Consider the following 25241-nt stretch of genomic DNA (forward strand, 5'->3'; position numbering starts at 1 on the left):
GGACAATTTCCTGGCGCAAGTGCTAGAGGAGCCAACTAGGGGGGGCGCTTTTCTTGACCTACTGCTCACAAACCGGGTAGAATTAGTGGGGGAAGCAAAAGTGGATGGGAATCTGGGAGGCAGTGACCATGAGTTGGTTGAGTTCAGGATCCTGACGCAGGGAAGAAAGGTAAGCAGCAGGATACGGACCCTGGACTTCAGGAAAGCAGACTTCGACTCCCTCAGGGAACGGATGGCCAGGATCCCCTGGGGGACTAACTTGAAGGGGAAAGGAGTCCAGGAGAGCTGGCTGTATTTCAAGGAATCCCTGTTGAGGTTACAGGGACAAACCATCCCGATGAGTCGAAAGAATAGTAAATATGGCAGGCGACCAGCTTGGCTTAATGGTGAAATCCTAGCGGATCTTAAACATAAAAAAGAAGCTTACAAGAAGTGGAAGGTTGGACATATGACCAGGGAAGAGTATAAAAATATTGCTCGGGCATGTAGGAATGATATCAGGAGGGCCAAATCGCACCTGAAGCTGCAGCTAGCCAGAGATGTCAAGAGTAACAAGAAGGGTTTCTTCAGGTATGTTGGCAGCAAGAAGAAAGCCAAGGAATGTGTGGGCCCCTTACTGAATGAGGGAGGCAACCTAGTGACAGAGGATGTGGAAAAAGCTAATGTACTCAATGCTTTTTTTGCCTCTGTTTTCACTAACAAGGTCAGCTCCCAGACTGCTGCGCTGGGCATCGCAAACTGGGGAAGAGATGGCCAGCCCTCTGTGGAGATAGAGGTGGTTAGGGACTATTTAGAAAAGCTGGACGTGCACAAGTCCATGGGGCCGGACGAGTTGCATCCGAGAGTGCTGAAGGAATTGGCGGCTGTGATTGCAGAGCCATTGGCCATTATCTTTGAAAACTCGTGGCGAACCGGGGAAGTCCCGGATGACTGGAAAAAGGCTAATGTAGTGCCAATCTTTAAAAAAGGGAAGAAGGAGGATCCTGGGAACTACAGGCCAGTCAGCCTCACCTCAGTCCCTGGAAAAATCATGGAGCAGGTCCTCAAAGAATCAATCCTGAAGCACTTGCATGAGAGGAAAGTGATCAGGAACAGCCAGCATGGATTCACCAAGGGAAGGTCATGCCTGACTAATCTAATCGCCTTTTATGATGAGATTACTGGTTCTGTGGATGAAGGGAAAGCAGTGGATGTATTGTTTCTTGACTTTAGCAAAGCTTTTGACACGGTCTCCCACAGTATTCTTGTCAGCAAGTTAAGGAAGTATGGGCTGGATGAATGCACTATAAGGTGGGTAGAAAGCTGGCTAGATTGTCGGGCTCAACGGGTAGTGATCAATGGCTCCATGTCTAGTTGGCAGCCGGTATCAAGTGGAGTGCCCCAAGGGTCGGTCCTGGGGCCGGTTTTATTCAATATCTTCATAAATGATCTGGAGGATGGTGTGGATTGCACTCTCAGCAAATCTGCGGATGATACTAAACTGGGAGGAGTGGTAGATACGCTGGAGGGGAGGGATAGGATACAGAAGGACCTAGACAAATTGGAGGATTGGGCCAAAAGGAATCTGATGAGGTTCAATAAGGATAAGTGCAGGGTCCTGCACTTAGGACGGAAGAACCCAATGCACAGCTACAGACTAGGGACCGAATGGCTAGGCAGCAGTTCTGCGGAAAAGGACCTAGGGGTGACAGTGGACGAGAAGCTGGATATGAGTCAGCAGTGTGCCCTTGTTGCCAAGAAGGCCAATGGCATTTTGGGATGTATAAGTAGGGGCATAGCGAGCAGATCGAGGGACGTGATCGTTCCCCTCTATTCGACATTGGTGAGGCCTCATCTGGAGTACTGTGTCCAGTTTTGGGCCCCACACTTCAAGAAGGATGTGGATAAATTGGAGAGAGTCCAGCGAAGGGCAACAAAAATGATTAGGGGACTGGAACACATGAGTTATGAGGAGAGGCTGAGGGAGCTGGGATTGTTTAGCCTGCAGAAGAGAAGAATGAGGGGGGATTTGATAGCTGCTTTCAACTACCTGAAAGGGGGTTCCAAAGAGGATGGCTCTAGACTGTTCTCAATGGTAGCAGATGACAGAACGAGGAGTAATGGTCTCAAGTTGCAGTGGGGGAGGTTTAGATTGGATATTAGGAAAACCTTTTTCACTGAGAGGGTGGTGAAACACTGGAATGCGTTACCTAGGGAGGTGGTAGAATCTCCTTCCTTAGAGTTTTTTAAGGTCAGGCTTGACAAAGCCCTGGCTGGGATGATTTAACTGGGAATTGGTCCTGCTTTGAGCAGGGGGTTGGACTAGATGACCTTCAGGGGTCCCTTCCAACCCTGATATTCTATGATTCTATGATTCTATGAATTCCCAATACGCATGGACACAGGAAAACATGTGAACAAATATTTAAAATAATTTCACTGAATAAGGAGAGATATTGTCCTCTCCACCGAAAAGCAAGGGAGCATTGAACACCTTTGGAAATCTGGCCACTTCATTTAAATACCTAGTGGAATATGAATTTTTCAAAAAGCCAGATTTTAGTATATTGGATAAACATTTTGTTTGTTCTCTTTTTAAATCAATCAATCAATCTAACTGGCTCCATGATTCCTGTGTCAGAGCAGCAGGGCACAAACGCTCGGCCTCATCTGCTAGCAGTAAATACTTAACTTGTCCCTCCCCCACCTTTATGTGGCCTCAGCCAATGAGAAAGCTGCAAGTGATTTTGACTGCACTCCTAAATAATCACCAGTAGTGACCACGTCAGAAGGCCTGTACACCTGGCAGTCCCACCTTAGCCATGCCTCAGAACGACGGCAGAGGAATTGGAAGACCAGGGGCCGTCCACACGTGAGAGGCTACTGCAGCGCAGCTTCACCTCTGTGGTGCTTCAGTGTAGACACTACTTACACCAAGGGCAGGACTTCTCCTGGTGTCACAGGTGACACCCCTCTCTGAGAGGCAGGAGCTAGGTTGACAGAAGAATTCTTCTGTTGACCCAGCCCTGCTTGCATGGCGACTTAGGTCAGCTTAGTTTTGTCGCTCATGGGGCGTGTGTTTTTCACACCCCTGAGTGACCTAGTTCAGCAGACCTACTTTTCTCGCGTAAACCAGGCCCATATTTGTCTAGAAGTCTTTTCCCTCCTTTCTCTCCCTCCTTTTGGAGTTAGTCAAGAACATTTTTTGGGCAAGGAAATCTCTTGACCATTCTGAAAATGTCTTTAATAAAACGTTGGGAAAGTTTTCAGCATATTTTCCAAAGTGTCTGAATGTGGTCGTGTGCTGAAATCTAGTCACATTGTGTTACTCTAAAATAATTCACAAGTTGCTAGTCATAGTTGTTGCAGTAGAAAAGAACAAAAACTGCAGCCCAGGCTGAGATAATACAGACAAGAGCTGCTGACCTGCTACCTTCAGTTCCAACAGGGCTTCTTCATAAAAAGAACCATCTTCCACAGAACAGCTGTATTGTCCTTCATCTGAGCGTCTGATATTAAGAATCTGCAAGGAAACATTCCCATCTAGGATGCCAGTTTTCAAAAGCTCCGTCCTTCCATGATAGTCTGGCATCTGCTCTCCATACTGATCCTTTCCTTCATGATACAGGTGCACAACTGAAGTGAACTCAGATCGGAACCATCTCACCTCCATGTTCTCAGCGCTCATCCTGGGGGACAGGTGACAGGGTAACACAATGTTCTCACCCAAAATGGCAGTGACAGGGTGATCAGGACCCATCACTCTGAACTGGGCTGTGAAATACACCAAAGCAAAAAGAGAACAACCTCAGAGAGAGAAAATAAAACATATTCATGACTGATTCAATAGGTTCAAACTTTCCAAAAATTCAGCCTGGGGCAGACACCTGGTATGCAAATTTCCAGCCTGAACATTGAAAATTTTGCACAGTAAGAAACAACTGAAAAGGGTGGGGGGGAAGAGTTACATTAATAAGTGACAGGCCAGCTCATGTATAGGTGTCACTGATAACTCCCCATATATTAATTTGACATGCCACAGAGCCATTTCAGTGCCCCGTGAACAGACAGGGTGACCTGAGTATATACACTGTGTACCTGAGCTCTGTGATCTGTTTCGACCCGTCACTATATTTCTGATGTGATTCTCAGCATTGGTTTGAATATGAGAAGGATGAAAAGATGAAATCCTGACTCCACTGAAGTCAACAGAGATCTCCCAGAATTTCACCCGAATGTTTTGGGACCCAGCTTCTTTGGAGACCACCACCTCTCACCTCGTATGAGGACACAATTTTCATTGAGATCAGCTGAGGTTCTTGAGTTTCCCACATTTGTCCCCCTCCACCTGTATTTAGTGAGACGGGGTCACTGCCAGGACATTTTCAGTCAAGGGTCTTCAACTCTGGGACCCACATGCCTTGACCTCACTGAGCCAAATCACTTCAGCTTTAGGCCAGTTGGCCTTGGTGTCTGAGAAAGGATTGGATCACAGAGGATGCAAGCATGTGAACTAGGATGCTCAGTGTGACCCGAGGTGCGTAGGGCAGCCCACAGTGGAAATGCCAACGTCAGGGAAGGCTGCAAAAAGGAGAGCAGCTTCTCCCAAAACTGGTGGTTTACACTATAGTTAGATTCACCAACCAGTCACAAACTGTGCTCCTGATCCCCCACACTGGTTATCAAGAAAAGAAATCACACAGCCCCCTTTACTGCATCTCAGTCTCTGGCTCCCAATCAGCAAATAGGTTCAGTACAGTGAGACATTACTGAAAACTCGATTCACTTTACAAAATGTTCTTTTAATTCCCCAAAGGACCAGACACATTACCAGATCAATACTAGTTTGAATCTTACCCAAAAGACCATGCTGCCAGCCAATCCTTTAGTATCTAAAACTAAAGGTTTTATTAGAAAACAAAAGGAACGAAAGAGAAGAGAGTTGCTAAGCAATCAGATAGATAGATAGATATAGATAGATATGAATGAAAGAGACTTCAGAATCCATATATCAGGTTCTTAGCAGCACTGGTGAGTTTGCTAGAGCTTGGATGGGTCTATCAGTCCTTTGTTCAAAGTTTCAGTTTGTAGGGAAGTTACTCCAGAGGCGAGAAGCAGGACTGCAGACAAAATGGAAAAGATGCAGCTGACTTTTTATATCCTTTGCCATGTGGCGTGTACATCCTTTGTCCCAAACACAAACTCACAGCACATGGGCATGAAAAGGTACTTGGAGTCCCCTGTCCATAGGCCTGTCCTTACATGTCCTGAAAAACAACAAGGAGTCCAGTGGCACCTTAAAGACTAAGATTTATTTGGGGCATAAGCTTTTCCCAAATAAATCTGTTAGTCTTTAAGGTGCCACCGGACTCCTTGTTGTTTTTGTGGATATAGACTAACACGGCTACCTCTCTGATACTTGTCTACATGTCCTGCTGACTCATAGCCCCGGGCTCCTCTCAGTGGTCCATTCCACAGCTGATTGCCTTTGATGGGACATCAAGCAAGCTGGATAGTGCTGATGCCGGTCTGTCTGGGGGTGTCACCCAAATGCACAGCACAAGATTGACACACAAATATACCACACATATTTATGTCTCACCATACAAAGATGATACATACCTATAAACAAGGTTATCATATTTAGTAAATCATGCCTTTTCCACTGATACCTCATATAGAATCATAGAACTGGAACCTTGAGAGGTCATCGAGTCCAGCCCCCTGCACTCATGGCAGGACCAGCACCACCTAGACCATCCCTGACAGGTGTTTGTCTAACCTGCTCTTAAAAATCTGCAATGATGGAGATTCCACAACCTCCCTACGCAATTGATTCCAGTTCCTAACCACCCTGACAGTTAGGAAGTTTTCCTCAGGTCCAACCTAAACCTTTCTTGCTGCAATTTAAGTCTATTGCTTCTTGTCCTATCAGAGGTTAAGGAGAACAATTTTTCTCCTTCCTCCTTATAATAAGCTTTTAGGTATTTCAAAACTGTTAACATGTCCCCTCTCAGTCTTCTCTTTCCCAGACTGAACAAAACCAGTTCTTTCAATCTTCCCTCATAGGTCATGTTTTCCAGACCCCTAATCATCCTTGTTGCTCTACTCTGCACTCTCTCCAATTTTCCATAACTTTTCTGAAATGTGGCACCCAGAACTGGACACAATATTCCAGTTGAGGCCGAATCAACGCAGTGTAGAGCAGCAGAATTACTTCTCGTGGCATATCTTGTATAAGATTTATTGCAATTTTGTAATATTGGTATCAATGTTATTATAAATGGTCACCCATATTTCATACAGCCTCACACACAGATACTATAATGATATAAGTGTTTAGATAGAGAAACTGCGTTGCCTCATATGCAGCGGGTGGAGAATTACTCCTCCAGAAGGGTTGGGGAGGAAGTGGAGACTTATTTACTGATATTGAGCCAATCTGAAATTTGTTTTAGGGGTGGGTTTGGGTTTTTTTTTTGGTTTTGGGGTTTTTTGTTTTATTTTTCCTTTCAGTTTTGTACAAAGGAGTGGAATAGGCATGATTTATAAATCACTGCGATGAAACAAATCCTACAACCAGCAGCAGGACCAGTGGGATTCCTACCTGATTCCAGCTTGTGAATGTGATAAGTAATGAAGAAAATGATCAAATGAGGCAGAGAGGTGATCATTGTGGACCTAGGACAGAATGAAAGAACCTTCCTCTTCACTGTAACTTGATCTGGACAACAGGCTAGGGAAGAGAAAAAGACTTTACCAAAACATGTTTCGCATTCAAATCTGATTTGTTAGAAAAAGGAACTATTATCTGTAGTTAGTGAATTGAACGGATTGTTTCTGGTCACCATGTCCTTCAAGCTTTTAGAACTGGTAGACCTCATCCTCTCACACCTTGTTTTTAATGATAGGTTGGAAGCGGAAAACTAACTTTCCTGCTTTTTCATCTTCCAACTGGTTTCTCAATTTTGAATGGACGAGTCATTGAACTGAGCTAGTTGGGTACATTGAAATGAATAAAATATTTTCTCTGCACTTGCAGAAGAGGCTATTGCTGCCAAATGCTGGGTGAGCCCTTCAACAAATTCTGGTTCCACCACTTCGTTGATCTTATTTTCTTTAAAACTTCTCCAGCAAACATGTACTGCTTGAATGTTATACATTATATATATGCCTTAGCATCAGTTGTCATAATTTTAATTTGAAAGATAATTTAAATTAAATACTGGTTTAAAAAATCCATTAAAGAAAAGCCTCTGATCTAAATTTTCTTTTAAAAAATCATTTTTTAAAGATGAATTTTCATCCACCCTGAGTGTCTGACATTTCCTTCAGACCCCATTGCCAAAGAACTACAGCACTTCGAAGATTTACATTAATAGGTGGGATACATGGGTTTGGATGAATTATTGAAGACAGCTGAAATTTGTTTGTCTCTTTCAAAAACAGAGCAGCAGCACTGCCAACCACAGTATCCAAAAATCAAAAGTCAGTGTAACCCCGGCCCACCCTAACGTGTTCGGTCTGTGTCGTATTGTCCGGTGTTGTGTTGTCTGCAGTGGCACTTGAACAGTTTTTAAAGTGTGGGTGCTGAAAGCCAGTGAAACTCCCCCAAACTTTTCACCTCATGCCCCCCTTACCTCTCTCCATGGCCTCCACCCCCTCCCCTCAGAGCTGGGGCTGGGACCAGGGCTGTGTCTCCAGGAGTGCAGGGACATAAACAGGGGTCAAGGGGCTGAGGCTGGAGGCAGACATGGGGCCAGGAGTGGATTCCCCACATGCGGGGCCAGGAGGGGAGCCCCAGGCACGGGACCGGGAGTGGAGCCCCATGTAAAACCTGGGGACGCTGTACTACTCCCCACGCCCCTGCTTCCCATGCCTATGATTGTCTGGTCTTGTACCTTTGATAAGCTGTAAAACTGCATAATTCCTTAATTTTATTAGAGCATCCATGAAGAATGTGGTATTTGGGAACATATGCAAGTTGTAAATTGTTGTGGTTGTTTTGTGCTTTAAAATGTTTGTTTCTTTATGAAAATCAATCCAAAAAATCCTCTCCTCCCTCCCCATCATGCACACACATAATTGAAAAAAAAATCACAATTGGGTCAAAAAATATAAGTGATTGACTTAAAATCAATATTTTAAAAAATACATTTTGAGTTCCTATTTTTTGCCATTTGGTTTCTGAGCCCTGAGTGTGCACTCAGGTCTTAATCTTAAACTTTCCCCTGCAACCATAAAAGCTAGAAATTCATGTTTACTTGAAATGAAATCTGAGATTCTCACATCAATTCATAACTAGAGCATTCGGGCTTTCAGAAAATTACCAAATACTGTGAGACTTAAAATAAAAATCACAAAAAGTTATGAGAGTTGACAACACTGCAGCTGGTCAAAAATGTTTGAACAAAAATAATTTTTTTAATAGAAAATGGCTTTTGGACTTTTTTTTAAAAACTGATGTTTTCCTATTATTTTAACGTTTCTAATTTTTCAATGAAATGATGCTAAATTAAAAAAAATATTTCAAATTGATTCAAAAGGAGAAACCTTTATCAAATGGAATAAAAACATTTTATTCGCCCATCCCTTATCCTGTCTCAAAGGAGGAAAGGGAGCAAAAATGAAAACTGAAAAAAAGAAAAACTAAAATCTAATTTTTTGTTCAATAATACGTGATTGAAATTTGAAAAATAAGCAAATTGTTTTAAACAAAAACATAATTGGTAAATAGCTGTACTCCGATAGGTTTCTTCATGATATTGCCCCTTGAATGGCTTTTCACACAGGAGGAGATAATCTGTTACACAATGTATACATTTCCCTTTTTTAGTATGGCCTGAAGTCCCTACTCAGTGACACTCCTGAACACGGGATCAACTTGAGGCACATGCTCACTTCCCACTGAGTTCAGGAGGAGAAAAGGAGGCAGTTTTCTGCTTCGATTGATTGTGAGCATAATTGTATTTTTTACAAGAACAAAAGGATTCACCCCCTCCCCGCAGTCAAGAGGCAGAAAACTAGACTGATGGCCGCTGGGTTTGGTGCAGGAAATTTTCTGTATTCAAAACAGAGGAAGTTACAGATCTCCCCCAAGAACAGTCTTGGGCCCACTGCTCTTGAATAAAATTCAGCAAAACAAAGAAATGACGAATTCAACAAGCTGTAAAAGTCTCGTGTTACACTGCTGTGAAAACAATCCGCAATGTATGTGACAGTCCCTCACTTTGAACGTAGATGTACTGTCAAGTTCCCAGAAAGAGAGAAACAAATTCTCACAGGATTATTTACTCCTTGTGTTTTGAATAATCTGTCCCAGCAATAAGGCTGGTGCATTAGACGTTAGAAACAGTCCTTCTGGAGCAAATTAACCCACCTGGTTGGGTCTTCTGAGAAGTTTAACATCTCCCGGGTGTGGCCAGACTTGGCTCCTCTGGCTGGGACAGTCCCATGCTCGGTGCCTGTTCCCGTCGGTCACGGAGGCGGCTCAGCTCATTCTGGCGATCGAGGAGCTGCAGTTTTGTCTCGGGGCTTCTCCGGGGAAGGTTGTGAACAGAAACGGGGTTTGCTCCGATCGATAAACGTGCGCTGGGCTCGCAGCCTTCGCCCGGGGACAGTGAAAGTAACACTGGAAATTGCCTCAGTCCAACCCCTGTCCCGGGGTGGGGGTGGGGGGGGAGAGTCTCCTCTTAAAGACACAGCCCCAGTCCCGCAGGGCCCCCAGTTGGGGGGGGGGGGGACCGGAACTTTGTGTTAAAATTTAACATAAAGGGGGTTTGTTGTTGCGGGAGGGGGTTTGTTTTGGGGTTGTTTTTTTACTATTTAGTTGACTAGACTCAGCAAAAGCAGGAAGCAGATTCTCTCTGAAATCAGGCCTGGATTCAGGTAACTGGGTCACCTGAACAGCGGACTCTCAGCCCAGTCCGGATTTCAAAAAGAGAAAAGCTTTTGCTGAATATCATAAATGGCAAAACCCCCCCCCGCCCCCAACCAACAACAAAGCCCCTTTTGTTAACATAAAGTGACAGTTTCCCACTGAAGATCGTGACCTTCCAAAACAGCAAGGTCATCAGAAGTGATTTGCTCTGTTGTTGCCGCCTGCTGGCCCCGGTCTATGAGAGAGACAAGGTGGAGGATGTTTGATCTTTTACTGGATCAACTTCTGTTGGGGAAAGAGACAAGCTTTCCAGCAACACAGACCTAAAGAAGAGCTCGGTGTAGCTCCAAAGCTCCTCTCTCTCAACAACAGGAGTTGGTCCCGTAAAAGATTTTATCTCCCCCACCTGGTCTGAGTTCAACAAAACTCAAACTTCTGAAAACCAAGAAATACAGAGTTAAGGTAAAAAGAAAAGGAGTATTTGTGGCACCTTAGAGAATAACCAATTTATTTCAGATGCACAAATCCAGGTTTTCTCACCCTCCGCCCCCCCCACTGCTGGTAATAGCCCATCCAAAGTGACCACTCTCTTCACAATGTGTATGATAATCAAGGTGGGCCATTTCCTGCACAAATCCAGGTTCTCTCACCCCCTCACCCCCCTCCAAAAACCACACACACAAACTCAATCTCCTGCTGGTAATCGCTTATCCAAAGTGACCACTCTCCCTACAATGTGCATGATAATCAAGGTGGGCCATTTCCAGCATAGATCCAGGTTTTCTCACCCCCCCACCCCCATACACACACAAACTCACTCTCCTGCTGGTAATAGCTCATCCAAAGTGACCACTCTCCCTACAATGTGCATGGTAATCAAGGTGGGTCATTTCCAGCACAGATCCAGGCTTTCTCAACACCCCCGCCCCCCCCCCCCCGGAACACACACACACAAACTCACTCTCCTGCTGGCAATAGCTCATCCAAACTGACCACTCTCCAAGTTTAAATAGAACATCTGGGGGGGAGGGTAGGAAAAAACAAGGGGAAATAGGCTACCTTGCATAATGACTTAGCCATTCCCAGTCTTTATTTAAGCCTAAATTAATAGTATCCAATTTGCAAATGAATTCCAATTCAGCAGTTTCTCGCTGGAGTCTGGATTTTAAGTTTTTTTGTTGTAAGATAGTGACCTTCATGTCGATGATTGCGTGACCAGAGAGATTGAAGTGTTCTCCGACTGGTTTTTGAATGTTATAATTCTTGACATCTGATTTGTATCCATTTATTCTTTTACGTAGAGACTGTCCAGTTTGACCAATGTACATGGCAGAGGGGCATTGCTGGCACATGATGGCATATATCACATTGGTGGATGTGCAGGTGAACGAGCCTCTGATAGTGTGGCTGATGTTATTAGGCCCTGTGATGGTGTCCCCTGAATAGATATGTGGGCACAGTTGGCAACGGGCTTTGTTGCAAGGATAGGTTCCTGGGTTAGTGGTTCTGTTGTGTGGTATGTGGTTGTTGGTGAGTATTTGCTTCAGGTTGCGGGGCTGTCTGTAGGCAAGGACTGGCCTGTCTCCCAAGATTTGTGAGAGTGTTGGGTCATCCTTCAGGATAGGTTGTAGATCCTTAATAATGCGTGGGAGGGATTTTAGTTGGGGGCTGAAGGTGACGGCTAGTGGCGTTCTGTTATTTTCTTTGTTAGGCCTGTCCTGTTGTAGGTGACTTCTGGGAACTCTTCTGGCTCTATCAATCTGTTTCTTCACTTCCGCAGGTGGGTATTGTAGTTGTAAAAAAGCTTGATAGAGATCTTGTAGGTGTCCCTCTCACATTCCCTTTCCTTCTCCCTGTTCCTTCATTGTCTCTTTTTCTACTCAGCATTTTTCTAGCCCTCACTTGTGATACCTGTTTATTTTCCTCTCCCACTCTCCTCTCCTCCCTCCCACAGATCATCCCCCTTGGCTGCTCCATTCTTTCCCCTGATTTTATCCCTTCTCCTCCTGCTGCCCCAATGAGATCTAAGGACACAGATCTGTACAAAACGCTCCCTGCTGCTGCAGAGCTTCCAGCTTCTCCCAAAACCCTGATTGATTAATTCTGTACCACCCTCACCTCTGCCTGTCCCCAACCCGATTGTTCATTCTACCTCCTGCCCAGCCCCCACATCTGCCTCTCAGGGCCCTCTGGCAGCTCCAAGGGGCTCTTCTTCCTCCCCCTGCCGTCCCTGAGGCTGCAGGGAGGGCAGGGAGGAGATTCTAGGGGTCATAGAGATGAGGAGCCAGAGGGTTGGGTAGCCAGAAGTCCTCTACGGTCATAAAGACTAGGGCATGCGAGGATAGAAAGGCTGATTTTGGGGCCCCCAGTGGGATATTCCACCCGCTGTCTCAGGGACATAAGCTGAGCCTTGATCCCCCCACCCCCAACCAGAACCAGGGTCGGATTCTCTCCCGAGGGATGGAGCCTGGTGGGAAAGTGAAGATCGGGGCCCCATCACCAGCATCACTAAATGTCACCTGCCACCGGTCACAGTCCAGACAAACCCGGATCCTGCTGGGGACCTGGCTCAGGGGCAGAGGGGCCTCAGGGGAGGTGAGAGCCCGGAACTGCCCCCCAGCCCAGATCCCCTGCTCAGGGCTAAGGCTGATCCATCCCTTCCTCCTCACAGACTCTCTGGCCACCCCCACAGCCCAGAGTTCCCCATCCCCCACCTCCACCTCCCAGCAATGTGTCTCCGCGGTGAATCCCTCACAGCCCAGCACACAGGCCCGAGAATCAAATCTCTCAGGGTTGTCGGGCAGATTCTGCCATGTGTCTCCCCATCTCACACTTTTCCCATCCTCAGACAGGACGAGTTGGGACTGAGCCGTGTCTGGATCCAGCGTCACATTCACTAGGAAGAGAGAGAATCAGAGCGTGAGGGGCAGAGCTCAGCCCTGGGGGAGGCCGGGACCATTTCTCACACTCCCCAGCAGCCCTATTCTGGCTGGGACAGGCCTGGATCCCAGGGAGCTGCCTCTGACCTGGGCTCCTAAGACTGAGCAGGGATGTCACTGCACTTCCTCAGTCTTTTTCTCTTCAGCTGCCAGCTCCCTCTGCTGGGACTGCTCCATTCCCAGCGGCAGAGACACAGCCAGGAAGGTGTCAGAAGTTTTTATTGAGGAGGGAACAGAGGAGGCAAGAACCAGCTTTAAACCCCAGAGGGAAGCTCCCTCCCCAATGCAGAGACGGGTCCGTGATGGAGTGAAAGGATCTTTCCCCTCCTGCGCCCACCTCTCCCCAGGGAGGGGACTAAAGACTCTGGCAGCCCCAGCAGATGGTACAACTCAGTGAACATTGGCAGAGCCTCCCCGCACCCCACCTTCAATCTCACTGTGGCCCAGCTCCCCCTGTGCTGGACTTTGCTGTGGGGCCTCCCCACTGCACCCGGCCTGCTCTGAAATGTCACAGCTCGGACAGCAACAGGCCACACGGTACCAGGACTGAACCTGCCCAGAATGTCGCTGCTCAGCAGCAATCACAGCACAAAGGTCCAGTAGCCTGGGGGAGGGAGGGGTCAGCACCACTGAAGGGGGTTCATGGTGGAACGAGGCAGAAGCTATGCGTGTGGGGGGAGCAGGGGCAAACTAGGGTTTTGTGAGGCCCTGGGCCAGAGCAGAGCAGGACTGCTGGGCAGGCAGAACAGGTTGGGGCCCAGAGGCGTCCATTTTTCTGGGGCCGCCCAATTGGCTGGGGCCCCTGGGCAAAGGCCCTGTTAGCCCAGTGGCTAATCCGCCACTAGGAGGATGTGTGGAACAGGTGGCAGGTGGAAATAAGGAGAGGGTCATGCCAGTGATGTGGAGACTGAAGTGACGTCCTGTTTACCAGAGACAGGAGCATACCTGGGTCACGATGGATGGAGAGAAGAGAAAAGAGACAAGCTCACAGCTCTGATCACAGGAGCTTCCTACATCTTTATAATGGATCCAAGGGAACCCTTCTCTGTGATCAAGGCTTGAGGCTGGAGCAAGGGTCTCACACAGACACAGTCCCTGCTCACCCCGTCAGTGTGGGGTCACTGCAGAGCTCCTGGCTTTCTTCAATGGGAAAAAGATGAAGGAAGAAACAGGGAGACACTGGAGATCAGCCATCAGCACAGGAAGATTAAACAAACTCCCCCTGGAGAAGTGGCTGTGGACTGGATCTGTACAATGAGTAGGAGCTGCTGTCACAGATCTCTGCAGCGTGCAGCGCACATGCTGGCAGTGGAGGGGAAGGAAGAGCAGATGCGATATGATGTCGATTCAGTATGGTGTGGTAGGACATAGGCACAAACCCTGCCTCATGATGCGCAGTGAAATGCAGGGTGCTGGGGAGGTCTGCCCTGAACGATCACATCAACCCCCACATTCGAGGAAAAAAGGGGCACATTGCCTCATGGGAACAGATATTTGGACATTGATAAAATATGATCTTAAATTACCTTCTTCTGTAGGTGCCACAGATCTTCTCCACCCTAAAACCAGCCACATAATTAGAGATGAGAGCGGATCTGAACACGTATTGCATGATTCAATATTGTACAAACTAATGACTGATGGAAAAAGAAAGTTCTTCCAGACATATACTAAAATGTAAAGCATCAGAACCTCCATTAGGTCGCATGAGTGTCTCTCTCCCAGGGTGGATCTTCACTGCAGAGTTAGCCCAGGATCTTACTTGTCTGCTTCCCCAAACTGTTACTTGTGCAAGCCCAAAAACTCTGACTCAAGTTTGGTGGTGTTTTACACCCAGGCTAGCTGGCAAGACTTTGGGTACAGGCTATTGCCCAGGGTCCACTTTAATTCAGGTTGGTTACGTCCCACACTTTGCAGTGTGGAGGGAGGTTAATCATCTCAGGGGCTGATAGTTCACCAGAGCCTTCTGACAATTCCTCCCGGGCCATATTTTTTTGGCCACTACCCACTTTACTACTGTATTGCTTACCAATTTGTCAAATTAGCTTTTGGTGTGAAATTCATCCAGTTTAGTCTTTCCCCATATTTTATAAAGTTACATGAAAAAGCAACCACCCACATCCCCCAAAGGAATGACAGTAAAAAAGCAAACAAACAAAAACGGGTTTCCAATGGCAACAACTTTAAAAATTAAATTTAAAAGCAAACATCTCCACCATAATTAAACAAACTGCCACACAAAGATCAAATTTTGTTACAAAAACTTTCTTGTCAGAGCAAGGACAAGGATACTTACTTATTTCTTTATCTCGTATGGCTAAAAATTAAACAGAAATAAATACATATTTTTGTTCGGCATTTCCCTTTTCTTATTTTTTAGCTTTCTTTATCACCAATATGACAGTGAAGGCTGAAAGACATCAAACTCATCCTCAAAATGTCAGACTAGAGGGCCCAGTGGTCTCTTCTGGTCTTAAACTCTGTGACTCTATGTGACTCGATTATCAGTTTTTCAAAATAGCTTTTGGTGTGAAATCTCTCCAATTTACCATTACCCCATATTTTACAGAATTACAGTAACCCTTCCCAGAATAATAATAAAAAGAAAGGAGAGAAACCAAAAGATGTCATATTGCAACAAAAGCGTAAACGTTAAATTTAAAATTGAACAACTCTACAACAATGAAACAAGCTCCCACATGAGGATCCAATTTGATACCAAAAATAAATAAATGCTTGTCTGAGGAAGGACAATGACACTTACCAATTTCTATATCTCGTTTGTCTAAAAATTAAACAGAAATACACATATTGTTTGTTAGAAGTGTCCCTTTACTTATATTTTATTTCTCTTTATCATCAATACTAATGTTAAGGCTGAGAGATTGTTTCTATTCAACCTCCTCTTCAGGACAGTAAGGTGAGAGGATCCAGTGGCCCTTTCTGGTTTTAAACTCTGTGACTCTATAATTAATTCCTTCTCAGTTTTTCACTGGTGTGAAATTTATCCACTTTAGTCTTTCCCCAGATAGTATAGAGTTACATTACAAAACAACCCACCATCCTCCCCCAAAAGAAGAAGAAGAAGAAGAAAATAATAATAATTAATAATAAATCATTCATAATAAAGCAACAAGCAAACAAACAAAAGGTTTCATATTGCAAGAACTTTAAAAGTTACATTTAAAAACGTTCTTGTCAGAGCAAGGACAATGATACTTACTTATTTCTTTATCTCGTAGGTCTAAAAATTAAACAGAAATAAATACATATTTTTGTTCAGCATTTCCCTTTTCTTATTTTTCAGTTTTCTTTATCACCAATATGAATGTGAAGGCTGAAAGACATCAAACTCATCCTCAAAATGTCAGACTAGAGGACCCAGTGGTCCCTTCTGGTCTTATACTCTGTTACTCTATGACTCTACTGATCATCAATTTCTCATATTAACTTTTTGCAAGAAATTTATCCAGTTTAGTCTTTCCCTACATTTTGTTAAGTTACAATACCCCACACAAAAGAATAATAATAAAAAGCAAGTAAGCAAACAAAAAAAAGTTTAATATTGCAACAAAATTGTAAAAGTTAAATTTAAAAGCACACAACCCCACCACAATTAAACCAGCTCCCACATGAGGATCCAATTTGGTATTAAAATTTTCTTGTCAGAGAAAGGATAATGACACTTACCAATTTCTGTATCTCTTTTGCCTGAAAATCAAACCGACAGACACATATTGTTTGTTAGGACTTCCCCTTTTCTTATGTTTTATTTCGCTTTCTCATCAATATGAAAATTAAGGCTGAGAGATATTTTTTTCTATTCAATCTCCGCTGGAGGAGGTCAGATTAGAGGATCCAGTCATTTCTTCTGTTCTTAAACTGTGTGACTCTATGATTCTATGGCTTATCAATTTTTCATATTAGCTTTTGCTGTGAAATTCATTCAGTTTAGTCTTTCCCCACATTGATTAAAGTTACATTACAAAACAAACCCCTGTCTGCCCCCAAAATAATTCTAGTAATAATAAAAAGCAAACAAACAAACATAAAAGATTTCATATTGCAACAATTTTGAAAGTTCCATTTGAAAACAAACTTCCACATGAGGATCCAAACTGGTACAAAAAGTTTCTTGTCAGAGGAAGAAGAATGACACTTACTTATTTCTTTATCTCGTAGGTCTAAAAATTAAAGAGAAATAATATATACATTTGTTAGGCGTTTCCCTTTTCTTAGGTTTTATTTCTCTTCTTCAGGACGTCAGACAAGAGAGGGACAAGTGGTTCCTTCTGGTCTTAAACTCTGTGACTCTATTGTTTATCAGTTTTTCAAATTAAATTTTGGTGTGAAATCTCTCCAATTTAGTGCCTCCTTTCCACATTTTATCATGTTACTGTAACCTCCCTCCACCAAAAAATAATAATAAATAAAAAAACAAACACGCAGACAAACAAAAACAGGTTACATGTTGCAACTGAATTGTAAATGTTCAATTGAAAATCAAACAACTCCACAACAATTAAACAAACTCCCACATGAGGATCCAATTTCATACAAAAAATTTCTTGTCAGAGGAAGGATAATGACACTTACCAATTTCTATATTTTGTTTGCCTAAAAATGAAGCAGAAATACACAAATTGTTTGTTAGGTGTTTCCCTTTTCTTATGTTTTATTTCTCATTATCATCAATGTGATAAATAAGGCTTAGAAATTTTTTCTATTCCGCTGCCTCTTAAGGAGGTCAGACTAGATGATCTGGTCGTCCCTTCTGCTCATAAACTCTGTGATTCTGTTAGAATCATAGAATCCTAGGACTGGAAGTCTAATCCCCTGCACTCGTGGCAGGACTAAATATTATCTAGACCATCCCTGACAGGTGTTTGTCTAACCTGCTCTTAAAAGTCTCCAAACATGGAGATTCCACATCCTCCTTTATTCCATTTATTACTTACTCTGCCAGTTAGGAAGTTTTTCCTAATGTCTAACCTAAATCTTCCTCATGGCAATTTAAGCCCCTGCGTCTTGTCCTATCCTCAGAGGTTAATGACATCAATTTACTTCCCTCCTCCTTGTAACAACCTTTGATGTACTTGAAAACTGTTATCCCGTCCCCCCTCAGCCTTCTCTTCTCCAAACTAAACAAACCCAATTACTCTATTGCTTACCAGTTAATCAAATTAGCTTTTTGCGTGAAACTTATCCAGGTTAGTCATTTCCCCCATTTTATAAATTCATATTACCTCCCCCCATGAGAATAATCATAAAAAACAAGTAAGCAACCAAAAAAAACCAGGTTTAATAATGCAAAAATAAATAAAAAGGGTAAATGTAAAAGCAAACAACTCCACAACAATTAAACAATCTGCCTATGATGGAGTACAGCAGTTTAGAACCATGCCCTTGGGACGACATGGGGCCCCTGCCACTTTCCAGCAGCCAATGGACAGAGTGCTGCGGCTGCAGGGATCCGACACGGCCACCTACACGGACGATATCATCATCTGCAGGGAGAGCTGGGCGGAGCGTATGGAGCATGTCCCTGAGGTATCTGGGGCTCTCAAAGAGGCGGGTTTGACAGCCAACCCAACCAAGTGTCAGCTGGCCACCCAAGAAGTCACTTACCTAGGGTAGGATGTCAGGGGAGTGGGGGGCGGAGTGGGGGAGGGGGAGATACGACCTTTGGTACAAAATTCTTAGTGGGCTGCCCCCTCCCTTTCACAAAGTAGCAAGTCCGGTGGTTTATGGGATTAGCAAGATACTATTGACAGTTCATCCCAAACTTTGCTACCATGGCTGCCCAGTTGACAGACCAGGTTAAGGACACTGCACCCATGTCAGGCATTGGGAGAAGAAGAACACCCTGTTCTCTATCCCAGCAGGAAGCTATTTCCACAGGAGGTAGCCTAATCAGTCATCAAGAAGGAGGCCCTGGAGGTGAAATGAGCCATTGATGCCCTGACTTGTAGGGTTAGCCCTTCTACCTAGTAACTGACTGTGCACCAATCCACTGGCTGCGCTCAATGACAGGCCATAATCCAGGCATTATTCAGTGGCTTCACTCAATGAAGCCATACAGCTCTCGGGTGGTAAAAGCGTGGACTTCTTTTTCACAGGACGGTGGGGACATGAACTGGCCCCAGGACACCCCAGCCCAGGGTCTGAGAGGGAGGGTGGGCGAGGGAGTATACAAACCCCACATTGCGTCTCACGTGGTGAAAGGACAGTACTGGGCCCAGGTAGCCCCGCACATCCAGCCCTGTAGAGCATGCTTCAATTGGAGAGAGGGCTGGAAAGGGAGCAACCCAGCTCAGACGGGAGAGGCTGGGGAGGAGGACAGACCTGCCCTGAAGGCTCCTGACAAAGGACTGACCGTATACTTAGCCCCATCAGGGCTGATGGTTTCATTGCCTTTTCTTTTTCTTTTCACCTTATTTTGGATTGGAACCGGGGGAGACCAGCAGTTGGTTGGAAGTGACCCAGGGAGGGCAACTCGGAAGACAACTTTGGGGACCAGACATTGTTGACCCTCCTAAGGCCCTGGCTCAGAGCCCAGAAGAGTGGGTGGGCCCAGGCTCCCCTTCCACTGCCCACCTCCCTGCCCTCCTGATTCAAAGAGGGCCAGGACTGCAAGATCTGCCCACTGGGAGGGGGCACTAAGTGTGCTAACCACTAGGTCACATAACCCACCGATGACCCTATCACGCTCCTATAGGGGGATCCAATTGTGTACAAAAAATTTCTTCTCAGAAGGAAGAAAATGACACTTACCAATTTCTAGATCTCGTTTCACTAAAACATAAACAGAAATATGTATACATTTTTTTATGAGCTTTTCTTGCCTTATGTGTTATTTCTCATTATCATCAATACAAAGTTAAGGCTGGGTGATTATTTTTACTCAACTTCCTTGTTTCTATTGCTTCCCCATCAAAAGGGAAAGTTTATCTAATTTAGACTTACCCCAAATTTTATTAAACTTGTTTAACACACCCTGTCCTGGGGCACAGCCCCATCCCAGTCAGGAAAAGACGAAAACTCCTCTGGGCTCAAGTGGCCTCATTCCTGCAGGGCCTGCTCCACTTGGAGGAAATGATCTCAAAAGAGAGAGGTTGTCACAGGAAGGGGGCCGCAACCAGCAAAAAGGCTGCTGGAACTCAGAGGAGCTGATTTCTGCAACAGAACCACTGTGAGGAAGAGAACGTGTGACCCTCTGCCACTCACAAGGGCCCTTCAGACCAGGTACAAGCAGGGATGTGTGCAGAAATTTAAATTTGACCCCTTTTGGAGGGGCACATTCTGTACCCATCCCAGGAGCTCGCTCCCCTCACTGTTCTGGCCAGGGAAGGACTTTGCTCTTTCCCCTATGCCCACCTTGGCAGAGCACTCTTCCCTCCCACACAGGAGCTTGCTCTTTCCCCCACACCAGCAGGAGTTCGCTTTACCTTGCCTCCGCCCTGGCCCTGGCAGCAGGTCACTCTTCCCTGCCTCTGCAGCCCTGGGGTTGTAGAAGCTCTGTGCCCTCGATGATTATTTGGGGCCCTGTGCCTCTGCTTGACCCCCCTCCCCCCCATGCATGACCCTGGGTACAAGCTGACTGCAGCAGGAGCGGTTGAAGATAAATACTGTCATGGGGTTCAGCTGTTCTTAAACTTCTGTCATGAATTTACTTGATGAATTCACTTGATCGATGCTACACTCCCTGGTGACTGGACTTGCCATTATTTTCTCAGATGCTCCATCGATATGTGGTCTAAGGCCCAGACAACTAAGCAGCACCCAGGCTTATGTCTTCTAGCCTGCCCTGAGAGCAAACAGTCCTTTTACCCCAATGGATAGCAATGTCACATTAGAGGAAACTGAGGCACAAAAAATTCATTAAAATAATGCAGAAAATTCCCATTTCAGCACACCTTCATTGACAAGCCAGATCTCTATAGATTCTTCTCAAAGACTCTGAGACTGAGGCTGGTTTGCATTGAAAACTTACACTCCTCGTACACGTAGCTATGCTGACCTAACCCCCTAATTCAAAGGACTTTTAAGGGGAAAGGGTCTTTGGAAACATCCAAACAGGCCCTGAAATGGTCCAACCTGTTACACATACTAACCCTCCCCCACCCAACAAACACACAGAAATAAAAATAAATCCGAGAAACCAACAAGCGTATATGCAATTGTGTAACTTGGTCAAAGTCTGTATTTGTGGAAAAAAGGGAAATTGAAACTTACCAACTTCTTCAGTAAGTTTCGCTGAAAAGTACAGAAATAAATGTAAATTAATATCATCTCCTTGCTTCATTAAAAGTGTTTGAAGACGACTTCCTATAGGTACACAATTCATTAGGAAGGAAGTCTGATTGATTTGGAAATCAGGCAGATATTCTTTATGGATGAAGTTCAGCAGGTTAAGGACAGCTGTGCCTGAGTTATGTGACAGTGGGTATGATTTTTTAATTTCCTCACTGAGGAAGAAATGTGTTTCTTTACTGATTTACCACAAGGGCATTTCTACAGGGCCTCTCACTGTAATGTCCGGGTGCACTATACTTTATTAGCAGAAAAGAGATTTGAAGGACAAATATGAGAGGCTAGGCTTTGCAGAACCTTCTCTCAAGTGGGACCAGAGACAGACAGTGGTAATCTCCTGAGAACTAGCAGCAGAGGGAGATGAAGGACCAAGCAGAACACAGATGTATCTGCTATGATCCGATTCTCTGACTCAGTTCTATTGCCCAAGACTCTCCTCTCTCCTATTCTACTCCCCACCCCCTACACACACAGTCCTCTTCCGCTCTCCCCCCCACAGCCCTCCCCACCACCCTCTATCAATAAATTCACATGCATTCTTCTTCTTTATACAGGACAAGGTCAGCAGATCACACCTTCTTTTAATATTAAATTCCTAAATTGCTCTAATTTATTTATTAGAACAAAATCTTTATTTACAGTATATTTCTTCCTCTGATATTTACCTTTCATTTTAAAGAGATAAACAGTGAGGCCAATGAAAGCAAACAAAACCACCAGGATCACACTCAAAGTCGCCATCAAGGGATTCACCCTGGGGAAAAAGAGATCTGAAAAACAAAACACCAGAACTTGTCTTAATTTGGCTGATTACAGTCAGATGTTTTTATTTCATACAAATACATAAATGGTGCCCAGCAGGATTTGTGCAAGACAAGAGTGAAAGAATGGCCATGTGTACACTACACAAAAATGTGTAGACCGCTGGGTTTCCTCTGGCCCCTTCCTAAGGGCCAGAGCATACACACTCCAGGGAGGTCCTGTTCCTGCCTAAGGGCCGGAACCCCTGGACTATTTGGGGTTCAGCCCCATTACACCGGTTGGGATGCTAACATCAGTTTGCTAATTTCCCCTGAGGCTAGGCACCAATCCCAGTGGTATAGTGAGGCGGTGTGGCCTCCCTCCAATCCAGAGTGGGAGGGACGACCACCGCACCACTACACGAGGGTAAAATGAGTCCATTTGTGGATCTTGACCAAAGTGATGTAAGAAGCACAAGTCCAACTGAATGTCATTAGAAACAACATCACATGACGTAGGTGACGTTTCCCACAACAAGCAATGAACAATGAGTTGGTGCAGCAACAAGATCACAAAGAAGCCACATGACAAAACTTACCACATTCAAAAAAATCACTGAGGTGAAGTTAAGGTTACAGGATCATATTGTGTCAGTGGATTGAGTGAAAATTTCTCCTAAAAAATGCTGGAAGATTTTTGTGTGTGTGCATACATGCGTGCAGGCTAGTATCAGGAAAGTCAGACTTCACATTAAATTTACATGAAATCCCAAACTTTGATTTTCTGAATACTCACAACTAAGGGAATCAAATTACCTAAACTGTGATCCCGTAAATATACCAGTCTCCTATTTTCTGTGTTTGTACGTGGATTCTGAAATATCCACCACAGATGTTTCCGTTCTTTTCTTCCTACGTTTTGTTTGGTTTCTGGTGGTGGTGAGTTCAGTGTGGGGTTTGGATGGTGACTGACCTGCTATATAAACGGCTGATTCCTTGTCTTGATTGAGAACGGTGTTCGTGATGCAACAGGACAAGTTTTGGTTTGAATGTTCTGTTACAATGAGAGCAGTTTCTGTTTCAAACAGGTTGTTATCGCCACGGGATTTTGTTTCAGAGAGTGATGGTAAACGCTGCCCATTGAAATCTTTCCACAGCACCTCAGGCTCTGGGTACCAGCCAGCTGATCGACAAACCACCCGGATCCCTCCATCCTGGTGACCCTCCACAGAGATGAGAGGAGCAGAGCCCAGACCTAAGGGGAAAACACATAAAGGTGTCAATTCCATGAATTAATTTATAAAGCAGAAGGGATGAGGGACAGTTTGTGGATCCCTTACTCACACTAGAAAGCACTTGTTCACGGGAGTAGTCAGGAGAAGGGATAAATGAATACTGGATAAATGAAGGGATAAATGAATACTCAGTCTTGTCTAAGAGTGGTTAATATGTAGCTCCCCATCACCACCGTCACCACTATAGAGTCTCAGCAAATAAGGCTGCATTTGATTTTAACTACACCCCTACATAACAACCAACCCATAAGAAGGCCATAAAAGTCTGGCAGCCCCACCGTAGCCACACACCCTAGAAACGACTGCAGAGCAATTGGAAGGCTTTATGTGTCCAGAAGGCCTTTCCCTCTTAATTAAAGACCCCTTTGGGAGTCAATCAAGACTGGGCAAGAAAGTGCCTTGCCCATCCTGAAAATGTGTTTAATAACACGTTGGGAAAGTTTTCAGCATATTTTCCCAAGTATGAAAGTGGCTGTTTGCTGAAAGTTAGATACACTGTGTTATTGCAAAATATTTCACAAGCAAGGAGTCACAGCTGTTGTGATAGGAAAGAACAAAGCCTGCAGACCACACACAGTTAAAACTGACACAAGTTACTGACCTGCTACCCGCAGTTCCAATACGGTTTCTTCATAAAAAGTACCATCTTGAACAAAGCAGTGGTATTGTCCTTCATCAGAGGGTCTGATATTGAGAATCCTCAAGGGAACATTTCCATCTGTGAGTCCGGCTTTCAAAAGCTCTGTCCTTCCCTCATACTCTGGCATCCGCCCTTCATACTGATCCTTCCCATCACGGTACAGGTGCACAAAGGATACAAATTCAGGTCGGAACCATCTCACCTCCATGTTTGCAGCGCTCATCCGGGGGGACAGGTGACAGGGTAACACAGCTTCCTGACCCAGGATGGCAGCGACAGGGTCAGGGGGTCCAATCACTGTGAATTTTGCTGGAAAATGCACCGGGACAGCAATAACAACAACAACGACCTTGGTGAGGCAGAGAACTGGGAATGGACGTGCTCGGCGTATAGTTGAGACAAGCTATTGAAGTAGCCCCTTTTTCTAAGTGCTCTCAAATTGACACGCTTACTGACATTGGCATGAGATTTGCTGGTCCTCACCAGGAACAAGGGGAGGGTTGGTGGGCCATATCTGGTGTTCTTCCACCAAGGTGCTCCTGAGATCTAGGCCTATTGCTCTAGGCAATTGTTTTACTATTGTGGTTCAATACTTCATATGATCAAGAGACCAATTAACCAAACTTTGCCAAATGTATTGCCTAAGGACAAATCAGTACACTGTGAAAAGGAGACATACATATCCTCCTTCTGGAAAGCAATCCTTACCTTGCAGTGTGCTCACCTTACACAGAAATTGTGCTTCAAAAATACACCACCAAAACCACTTATATTTATACCAGGGGTGTTCGCAAGTGAAAAAGCACTTTCTCCATCACCCCATCCAACTCCCCATTTCTTAATCTTGTTCTGTATGTTCCTTCTTGCTGTTTGGGACAGAACATTCCAAACCAGGTGGGAGCAGACGTACATCCCAGCCACTGCTAGGACATGCCATTCATGTCTCTTGGCTTTGATAGGCTTCCAATGTTCTATTGTGAACACTAACTTAACTTTAGCAAAGTTTGGTGGGATATTTGATGTGGGTGAACAGAATTGTTAGAAGAGCATAATACATTCCGTTAATTTCCCAGCACCATATGTAAAGAGAGAATTACTGTGCATATAATACCTAATAATAAGGTGGTGTATACTACACCTAACATATATGTTTTAGCTAACAGGTCCAATAAAAAAAGTCACATGACATAGAATATCAGGGTTGGAAGGGACCTCAGGAGGTCATCTAGTCCAACCCCCTGCTCAAAGGGGGACCAATCTCCAATTTTTGCCCCAGATCCCTAAATGGCCACCTCATGGATTAAACTCACAACCCTGGGTTTAGCAGCCCAATGCTCAAACCACTGAGCTCCCTCCCCCAAATAGACTCCTAGTGGAATCAAAACTAGCTCTGATATTCCACAGTGGAGAGAGGAGGCGGTGCAATTGTCATGTAGGGCCCTCACCAGGGGCCCC

At 44.8% G+C, this 25241-nt stretch overlaps 2 protein-coding genes across 2 annotated transcripts in view; both read right to left on the reverse strand.

Annotated features, from left to right (window-relative positions):
* The window catches only part of LOC125621570 (butyrophilin subfamily 1 member A1-like), a 30372-nt gene extending 23661 nt beyond the window's left edge, over positions 1-6711 (reverse strand). Inside the window, exons 1-2 of the mRNA XM_075119499.1 lie at positions 6587-6711; positions 3406-3753 (exon numbers count right to left, since the gene is read on the reverse strand). Of these exons, the coding sequence (XP_074975600.1) occupies positions 3406-3753; positions 6587-6653 (415 nt within the window). The 5' untranslated portion in view covers positions 6654-6711. The remainder of the gene's footprint in view (positions 1-3405; positions 3754-6586) is intronic.
* Positions 6712-10946: 4235 nt separating this feature from the next.
* LOC142069119 (butyrophilin subfamily 2 member A1-like) overlaps positions 10947-25241 on the reverse strand; it is a 206338-nt gene continuing 192043 nt past the window's right edge. The window contains exons 10-21 of the mRNA XM_075119498.1: positions 23748-24095; positions 22825-23106; positions 21777-21881; positions 21030-21054; positions 17577-17593; positions 17395-17415; positions 16962-16982; positions 16489-16509; positions 15563-15583; positions 15095-15115; positions 14325-14357; positions 10947-12755 (exon numbers count right to left, since the gene is read on the reverse strand). Of these exons, the coding sequence (XP_074975599.1) occupies positions 12250-12755; positions 14325-14357; positions 15095-15115; positions 15563-15583; positions 16489-16509; positions 16962-16982; positions 17395-17415; positions 17577-17593; positions 21030-21054; positions 21777-21881; positions 22825-23106; positions 23748-24095 (1421 nt within the window). The 3' untranslated portion in view covers positions 10947-12249. The remainder of the gene's footprint in view (positions 12756-14324; positions 14358-15094; positions 15116-15562; positions 15584-16488; positions 16510-16961; positions 16983-17394; positions 17416-17576; positions 17594-21029; positions 21055-21776; positions 21882-22824; positions 23107-23747; positions 24096-25241) is intronic.

Source organism: Caretta caretta, chromosome 14 (assembly GCF_965140235.1).
Source record: "Caretta caretta isolate rCarCar2 chromosome 14, rCarCar1.hap1, whole genome shotgun sequence".
In the NCBI taxonomy this organism is placed as follows: Eukaryota; Metazoa; Chordata; order Testudines; family Cheloniidae; genus Caretta; species Caretta caretta.